Source organism: Ailuropoda melanoleuca, chromosome 16 (genome assembly GCF_002007445.2).
Source record: "Ailuropoda melanoleuca isolate Jingjing chromosome 16, ASM200744v2, whole genome shotgun sequence".
In the NCBI taxonomy this organism is placed as follows: domain Eukaryota; kingdom Metazoa; phylum Chordata; class Mammalia; order Carnivora; family Ursidae; genus Ailuropoda; species Ailuropoda melanoleuca.
In genome coordinates, this window is record NC_048233.1 from 84,271,804 (window position 1) to 84,280,799 (window position 8,996).

Consider the following 8,996-nt stretch of genomic DNA (forward strand, 5'->3'; position numbering starts at 1 on the left):
GCGAGGCGGCCGAGGGGGGCGGCGGAGGCGGTTACGCGGCGATCCGGAGGGGAGACCCCCATCCGCCCAGTCCCTCCCCCCAGCGCCGCCGGGGCCGCGCTCACCCACGCACGAGCGCCCCCCGGCGCCGACGTGCAGGCGGTAGCCGCGGTTGCAGTGGCAGTTGTACGAGCCGCCCGTGTTCATGCAGACGCCCCTCCCGGCGCCGCATGGCTCCGCCTCGCACTCGTTCACGTCTGAGAAGGGCGCGGGGGTGGAGAGACGTCAAAGGGGCGTTGGGACCCAAGGCCGCCCCCGGGCCACCCTCCCGCCTGTACTCACCCACGCAGTAGCGGTGCTGCGGGTGCGACCGGTAGCCCGGATTGCAATGGCAGGAGTAGTCCGAGGGACCCGGGACGCACTCTCCGTGGCCACAGATGTTCTGGTTCAGGCGGCACTCGTCTGTCTCTGGGGGGGTGGGAGGGTGGTCGAGCAGGGGGCTGAGCAGGGAACAGTCACCTTCTGCCACATTCTCCAGGAGGACCTCAATACCCCATCCTTAATGACCCAGATACCCGAGCCTGGTCGCACCATGACCTCGGGTCCCTGTACACTCATACTTCAATCCTAGAATTTCCTACACCTCCATCCCAGATAACCCCAACATTAGGACGCCAGGTCCCATCCCTATCCTCAACTCCAGGATCCCTGATAATTCTATTTCTACTCACTGTGCTCTGTCTCCAGTCACCCAAAACTTCATCACCTCCCCTCAGGGCCCCTTAGTCATCCCAATACCCTGAGACACCCCCCTCCAGTCACCTCAATATTTAAAACCCTGCAGCCTTAGTCATTCCCCTATCCTCTAGCTTAGTGACCCCAACACCCTCCACTCAGGGACCCGGGTCCCCCATTCCAGAATGGTTGATTTCCTCCCCCTCCCAAGGCAGGCAGGAGCTCATTTCCTGGGAATCTGTTTGCCCCGTGGTTGCACATAAGTGGTCAGATCCAGAACCCCCTGCACTCTCTTTGTCACCAGTTCTGAACTCCCTGCCTCCCACCTCTCCTTTAGTTCCCTCCTTCTCCCCTTCCCCTTCCCGGTGCAGCCCAGGACTTGATGCTGAGCTCTGCCCCACCCCAAACACACCTGGCACTCTGCTCTTTTGGCCTGGAGTATCTCCTTAGACCTTCTTAACACCCCCTCCTCTGAGAAGCCTCCCCAGGTGCCTCTTTCCCCACATTCCCATAGCCCCCAGGGCTGTCACTGCGTTGTCCTAGGCTGTACAGGCTTCCAGGACAGCCACCTCCCCTGCCCCCAGGGCCCTCACCCCCAGAGCTCACATGGCCTCTTAGATTTCAATCAGGCTGGGGGCTTCCTTGTAGCTTTGGAGACCACACAGACACCGACTAGAACCTGGCTCAGATGTGTGACAGCGGTGGGGGGCAAGCTGTTGAACCTGAACTGTGTCCTCATCTGGACGATGAAGCTAACTGTACCCACTTTCACAGGATGAGAAGGTTAAATGATATTTAGTATGTAAAACCCTTCAGTCAGTGCCTGGCACAAGGCAATTGCTCAGCCATAGCTAGCAATTATCATGATGCCCCAAACCCTACCACAGCCTTTGGGATCAAACCCAAGCCTCTTAACAAGGCTCTGTGCGTCGGCCCTCCCTGGGTTCAAAAACACTGGTCTGACTGTGGTTTTCCCTCCTCCACCAGTGTTTCATGTGCCCTTTGCCCGAGCTTCACTTGGAACATCCCTTTCCCCAAACTGCACACTCCTTGCTTCCCCACTTCTTGTTCATTTCTAAACTCTCTAATGCCCAGCCCGGAAAGCCTTCTCTCGTTGCCACCCTACGTGTTGACTTTTTTCCTTCTCTGATTTTTTTTTGGATGGCATTTATGAGACAAACGAGATTTTTAGTCACTGATCTGTCTGTATTCTGCTTACTCTGCAAGAACAGAGAAGTTCTGGCTTTCGTTTACTCCTGTATCCCCAGCACCTGAACAGTGCCCGGCGCATAGTAGGTGCTCAATAAATATTTGTTGACTGAATAAGTGCCTTCAGACTGGGCGGAACACCACAACACCCGGATCACTCGAGGGCAGAATGGGGTCTCTGCTGCACAGGATGGCTTCCCCAGAGCCCAGCCCAGAGCCTGGCTCACAGTAAGCCTGGGATAACGGTTAGTGTGCAGGAATGATGGGGGGGGTAAGGGAGGAGTAAAATTAAGCCAGGACGTGGCTTCTCTGGGTCACGGCCTAGGTGGGCACATCTTACCTGTGACCTGAGTAGGAGCAATCTCCACTGCACTGCGGGATGGGGGCAGGTCTGGCAGGAACCAGCGCACCGTGGGTGGCGAGGGCCGGGAAATCAACTCTGTAGGCAGCCATGTACCCTGTCAGGGGCTGGGGGGATGGGAGAGCTGCCCCTCTCCAGGCAGGCCTTGGGCTGGGATTTCACACCCAGCTTCACTGTCCGCCACCCCCAATGACAGCCCTTGAGGACGGGTTCCTGCAGTGCCCAGCTCACCCGGGTAGGGCCTGGCGGGAGATGTGGTGGCGGTCGGGTGGCTCTGTGGTGCTGACTGCTCCTCGATCACTGGCTGTGAGTGATAGCAGCATGAGCCCACTGTCGTCTTTATGTCCCTGCTCCTCCCACCTGGGCTCATACTCACCGAGTCCGTGCTCACCCCTAAAGGGAAAAAGATGGGTCTTTAGTGCAAGGGTTGGGAGAAGGGACTTAAGACTGGGAAGGGCAGTTGGTATTTGTGGTCAGTGTCTCTGAGAATTTGACAATCACGTCTCTGGGTCAAGCATCAAGAATTAGATCCTGGGAACCAGGGAGCATTTGCGTCATGGGCCAGGGGAACAGGTATAGGGAGCAACGATTGGTCAAGGTCCTTGGGTTATAGAGCAAGGCTTAGGCGGTTATAGCTAGGGTCAAAATCCTTGGGTCAGGAGTCAGAAGGTCAGATCTAAGGACAGCACTGGGGCTGGACCAATGCCCTGGTCTGGAAATCAAAGGGGTTCCAGGGTCAGAGGGAAAGACCTGGGGGGCAATGGATGGTCAGATCCTGCTCATCAGGGAATAAATCCTGGGGTTACCACCTTGGTTAGGGATGAGGGGTCAGCTCGGAGGGGTCCGTGGTTAGCTCAAGGATTAGGAGTTAGGGGTTAGACTCTGGATCAGGAGTCAACGGGTCAGGTCTAGGCGTTCCGCATCTGTCAGGGAACGGAAAGGGTCAGGCCAGACCTCGCTCTTCCTCTGTGTCCTCAGGTGGCGGCGCCCGGCTGGGGCTCTCCGGGAGCTGTTGGGGCTTGGGCGGCCCATCGGGGTGCAGGAAAAGGGAAAAGTCACTTTCGCCCTGAATGGTGAGTGTCTGGTGAGAAGTGAGGATGTGGTACCCCTTCCCAGCTGGACAGATCTCCTTGAAGGCAGCTGCGGCCAGAGCAAGGGGCAGAGAAGTGAGTGTCTCCTGGACAGGCACACAGATGGCCCCTTAGCCCCACACGCCCCAGGCTCACCGGTGCCATCGGCGGGGCAGCGCTGGCACCTCGCGCCCCAGGCCTTGCCCACACTGCAGCAGCACAGCTGGCGGGTGAGGCGCGTGGTCAGTGGGTGCTGGCACTGGTGCTCAGGGCTCACCAGGCGGAAACACAGGCTCTTCTCCTCCGGCTTGTCCGCTGCAGGGGGCCAGGGGTGGGCATGGACACCTGGGCTTGAACACTGCCCATGTCCCTCTTCCCAGCTGCTCCAGACCTTGCCTCTCTGGCTCAGACAATCCTTGACCCTCACGTGGCCTCTGACCTCATGCGACCCTGAACTCATGTGATCCCTGAACCTGTGTTTCTCTGGCCTCACGTGACCCCTGAAATCTCTGTGACCACTGGCACCAGTGACCCCTGATTCTGGAGGCTCTAGACTTCATTCCTCCTATCCATCAGGCCCATGATCTCATACGACTCTCATTCTATATGAGACGTCCCTGACGTCGTGTGACCTCCAACCAGATCTCATGCGACTCCTGACCCCACTGATCTCTGATCCTATTAGCTCTGGGCCTTACTCCTCCTGCAATCCATCCTTGACCCCACTCTGACTTCTGTGACCTCTGATCCTTGCTGCTAACCCTAAGTCTCCTGTCCGTGACTTGTGACCTCCCAGGGATCTGAGCCCCCCATTCTCACCAATGCACTGCGTTCGGGAGGGGCCCAAGCTATGGCCAGGTGGGCAGACACAGCGATAGGAGCCAGGGTTGTTGAGACAGTCACCATGGCGACACATGCCGGGCATCGCACACTCGTTGATGTCTGTGGTAAGCGGGAGTGTGATCCCTCTAGTGTGCCGCCACAGGGTGACAGCCAGCGGCTCCAAGAACCTCAGGGTCCTGCCCAGCCACAGCCCCGCCTCCTCCCTCACCCACCTTGCAGCCTCCCCCAGGGACAAAGGCGTGTCCCTCCAGCCCCCAGAATCTCCTGGCTGGCCATACCCTGGCAGTGGGTGCTGTTGAGTCTCTTGTAGCCCTGGGGGCAGTCAGCGCCCACCTCCCCACGTACAGGTCCTGGTTTCTGCACCCCTGTGTCTGCAGAGAGAGGAGAGCGTGGCAGGGGGGCACACTGGGGCGTCCTGCGGGGAGGGAAAGGAGGCGCTGCGGAGGAGCAGAGCGGGAGGCTGAGGGGAATGTGGTGGGCTGGGAGAGGCTGGGGCTGCGCCTGCCAGGGAGGACGCGGTGGGCGTGGGTCCACCGTGCTCCTCCCCCTGCCGGGTCCTCCCCCTGCCTTGCGGTGGCGGGCACCCCTGCGCCCAGGCACTCACACTGCAGCTGCGGGCACTTATGGCACTTGCTCTGGCCCCAGGCGGTGCCGATGCTCCCGCAGCAGTCTTCCTGCTTGGTGAGGCCGGGCAGGGGATTGCTGCCGCACTAGGGGAAGTAGGGACAAGGGTCACAGGGCGCCCAGCCCCACCCGGCCTCCCTCCTCGGGGCCTTTTCCTCCCCTGTCAGCCCGTGGACCCCCGTTTTGCGCAAGCCCCATTGAGTGGGGACATGGCAACCCTAAGACCCAAGGGCCAGTCCAGGTGGACTGTGGAGTCACTCACGGGCTGCTTGGGCAGTGTGTCCTGGAAGCAGCGGCCCAGGGGCTTCTGGGTGGGTGGCCGGGGGTGCTGGGGCTTGGGGTGCGGCAGCAGGTGCTGCGAGGGGGCGGGGCCCTCAGCATTCGGCCCCTCGATGCGGTGCACTTGGACCGAGGCCTCGGGCGGGTGGTGGACGCGCACGTTCACCACGGGGGGCGGGGCCTGCACTGGGGGGCGGGGCACGGTGGCTTCAGGGCAGTCCCACACCGCAGGTTCTCATGCGGGGGGGGGGTGAAATGGGGGAAGGGTTGCTCCTCGAGGTCCCGCCACCCTAGTGTACGCCCACTTCAGTCTCCCCGGGTCCGCCCAGTGGTCCGGTACCTTCCGCTGAGATCTGTCCCGGCCCGAGGGGCACCAGGAAGGCTGCGTGCTGGGCAGGGGGCCCCTCCCCAGGCCCAGGCGGATCAGCGATCACCTGGACCGCGTAGATGGCGTGCTTGCTGGCCACAGAGTCGCTCTCTGGAGCCAGGGGCGGCAGCGCGCCTGTGGACAGGGCCCCGGCCCGGCCCAGCCCAGGGCCTGAGCCGCCGGTGCCCCCGCCAGCTCCTCCAGCAGGCACCTGGCAGAAGCGACCGGTGAAGTCCGGGGGACACAGGCACTGGTTTCGGGAGGAGCACTGGCCACCATTCATGCAGGGCAGAGGGCACACCACTGAGGAGGGGAGGTGAATCAGGGACCAGACCCAGTCCCTCACCCACATCCTGTCTCTTTCCCCTCCTTCTTACTTCCTTGACACCCACTGGCTCTGTCCTCCTTGGGAAGCTGGGTTTTGGAACCCTTAGAAACTGCTTTCTAGGTCCTCCAACATCCTTCTACCCATGTTGGCTTCTGGAGTCTCAAGTCCCGGACTTAAATCCCAGCTAGGAAGCCATGTGCCAGCTGTGTGGCCCTGAGCACCTTGCTCCCCCTCCCGGTGCCTCAGTGTGCACATCTGTAGGGATGTTTATTGTGTCTATTAAATGAGGTAATGCCTGTACAGATACTTAGCAGGGTGCCTGGCCCACAGAGGGTGTTTAATAAGTAGCATCAGATGATGATGATGGTGGTGGTGGTGGTGGTGGTGACAGAATAGCCGTTTTCTCCTCTGGCTTTCTCCTCCAGACTTTCCTGGGAATGTGATCCCTATCTGGCCCTTCCTTCTCTTCTAAATTCTCCCCCATTCAGACCTCAGCCCTCTCCGAGCTCTCCCCCCTTCTCCCTCCTTTTGTCTTGCCATCGCAGGGCCCACACCTTACCACTATCAGCGATGCCCACATCTCGAGCCGCTACCTCTCTGAGAGCTCTCTTGGGCACCTCGACCCTGGGGAAATCCGCATCCTGCTTCCCCCACTCCCTCTCCCACCTTGGACCACCACGGGGGAAGCCCTGCTTGCTTCGGTCGCTCTCCTACCGAACCTCAGAGGCTCCATCTCTCCTGCTCCCGCTCTACCCAGTCTCATGAATCCACCTCCCCTCCTCCCCATCCCTCTGCCCCTCCTGTGCCTTGAGCCTTGCCACCCAGGCTCCTTGCAGGCTTCCTGCCTCTCTCCTGCCTGTTCACATCCCAGTACCCCCAGAGAAACCCGCCTCAGGCAGAGCCCTGGCATGTCACACCCCTGCTCACTGCTTGCTTCCTTGCCCAAACATTTAAGGCTCTCCATGGCCCAGAATGAACCTTCTATAAGCCGATCCCCCTCTGCTGTTTCCACATGCATGCCATACCCTAGGACTCCTCTCCCTCCTCCTAGAAACGTATCACATCTCCTGCCTCCACGGTTTTATTCATGCCATTCCCTCCCCTTCAGGTCCCTCTTCCCCAGCCTCTATTCAAATATTCTCCTTCTCGCCTCAGCTTCTCCTCCAGGAAGGGAGACTTTCCTCATACCCCCCCTCACCTCTGTTCCCTCTCCTGAGTTATCACCCTCTGCCCAGCTCCACCTGGCACTTGACTTGGTTATATTTATGTCTGTCTCCCACACTGTAAAGGGTGTTTTGGAGGGGCTGGGTCTGCCTCAGCTCTGGGTCCCAGAGGAGGTTCAGGGGGGATAAATGAAGGAGTGACCGAGTGAGAGGCTGGGACCTCTGGCTTTCTGTGAGACACGTACCCACATCCCACATCCAGCCTTGGGGCCCTGAGCTCACGCAGCAGCCCCAGCCCCTCTCCTGCCTGCCCCATGGCTGCCCTCACTTCCCAGAATGGAAAGGTGGGGGCAGTGCTCTTCGGGACACCTGCAGGGCCTCAGAGGGACAACACACAGCCATGGCCTTCAGGGCCTGGCTAAGAGCATCCCAGCCCAGCTCATCCTGCCAGGACTCTCAGGGCAGGAGGGGTGTGTCCTGGGCTGGGGGAGGCAGGATCCTCTCCTTCCTGCTTCTCAGTGAGTCACCCATAGCGGTGAGGGTGACCTCTCAATGACACCCGCCCACTGTGGCCTGGGCATGGAGCCTGGGGGATGTGGGCAGCTTGGATGGAGACAGCAGCCTGGGCAGGATGGCCAGGGGGTCTGGGAGGCTGGGCCCATATGCACTCACACGCACGGTCATCTTGTCTTTCTCTCTCTTTCTCTTTCTCACACACACACACAAACACACATTCATTCTGGCACCAACACAAGCTCACAGAAACCCTCCCATAGTGACTGGAGACATGCACCCAAGACAACACAAAGAAACATGTAATTAATCGAAGAGTGTCACTCCAAAGCCTATGCATGCACACAAGCGCGCGCACACACACACACACACACACACACCCCTCAGGAGAACTATGAACCACATCAGTGGGGTTCCTTGGGTCTGTGAGTCGGTGTGTGAGTATGGGAATGTGTAAAAGGGGCCGTTTTGCTGGTGCCATCCTGGGCCCAGCCTAATTACCCTGTCCAGGAGGGTAATTACTGCTGGGACACCTCCCCCAGCCTGGCCCGCAGGGCCCTCCCGGGAGGCAGGCCGAGACCCAGGCCTGGCCCTTTGAAGAGAGATGCTGGGGAAGGGGTAGGCTCCAAGGGGAACTGGGGAGTCATGAGGGCTTGTTGGGGAGGGGAGGCTCTGAGGCAGAGCTCTTGAGAGATTATGGGAAAGGCATAGATGGGACACCAGGAAAAAGAGGGACTGAGGACCCAAACCAGCCCCCACCTCCAGGCCTGCACTCCACTCTTTAGGCCTCAGCACCTCTTCCCTCTGAGACCTTGCCAATATATAACCTCTTCACCCCCAGCCCTGGCCTTGGCTCCTCCCAGAGCATGCAGGTGTCTACCCCTGGCGGGCCCTGCTTTAGACATTTTGAAAGGACTTTTCCTGTTTCTTCCAGCAAATCTGTTTCTTAGGGGAGTATTTACACCATCTCTGTGACCTCCTGGTCCCAGCTCACATCCCTCAAAAGCCCCTGTGTGCTGACCCCGACTCCCTCTCAGAACTCTTCCCAGAGGCCTGTGTCATCCAGGACCCCAGCCTGACCCCACACCTCAGGCCTCAACCCTAACCCAAAGCAGTGAAGTCCTGGTCCATGCAGCCCCTCCGACTCTGGCCCCAGGACTCCAGCCTCCCAAGCCCCTCATGTCCCTGTGGCCCCAGGCCCCCAGAGCTCCGCTTTCAGCACCCCCGGCACCCAGCGTCATATACCCTACTCCGCCCTGTCTCCCGCATTTGTCCGGGGCCTGCCTTCCCGCTCCCCCGGCCCGTGCGTGCCCCCTGGCCCTCACCCACGCGGAAGCCGGAGCCCGTGAGCGTGTCGGTGCTGTGGCCGTTCTCTCCGATGAGCGTCATGTTGGAGCCCTGCTGACAACTGTCCCGACACTGGCCCTTGAGACAGGTCCGCTTGCAGATCACCGGCGCAAAGACCACCTTGAAGCGCTCGCGGGCCAGCGCCCCGCCCCCGCCGGCGCCCCGCTCGCCCGCCGGC

The 8,996-nt window shown here is 60.2% G+C and overlaps 1 protein-coding gene across 3 annotated transcripts in view; it reads right to left on the minus strand.

Moving 5' to 3' along the window:
- The window catches only part of LTBP3 (latent transforming growth factor beta binding protein 3), a 17,112-nt gene extending 8,122 nt beyond the window's left edge, over positions 1-8,990 (minus strand). For all 3 annotated transcript variants that reach the window (XM_034645204.1, XM_034645205.1, XM_034645203.1), the window contains exons 1-13: positions 8,797-8,990; positions 5,441-5,770; positions 5,084-5,286; positions 4,802-4,907; positions 4,476-4,568; positions 4,174-4,296; positions 3,511-3,669; positions 3,239-3,424; positions 2,661-2,677; positions 2,516-2,588; positions 2,264-2,362; positions 322-447; positions 105-236 (exon numbers count right to left, since the gene is read on the minus strand). In XM_034645204.1, coding sequence (XP_034501095.1) covers positions 105-236; positions 322-447; positions 2,264-2,362; positions 2,516-2,588; positions 2,661-2,677; positions 3,239-3,424; positions 3,511-3,669; positions 4,174-4,296; positions 4,476-4,568; positions 4,802-4,907; positions 5,084-5,286; positions 5,441-5,770; positions 8,797-8,860 — 1,711 coding nt within the window. In that variant the 5' untranslated portion in view covers positions 8,861-8,990. The remainder of the gene's footprint in view (positions 1-104; positions 237-321; positions 448-2,263; positions 2,363-2,515; positions 2,589-2,660; positions 2,678-3,238; positions 3,425-3,510; positions 3,670-4,173; positions 4,297-4,475; positions 4,569-4,801; positions 4,908-5,083; positions 5,287-5,440; positions 5,771-8,796) is intronic.
- Between the last annotated feature and the right edge of the window lie 6 nt (positions 8,991-8,996).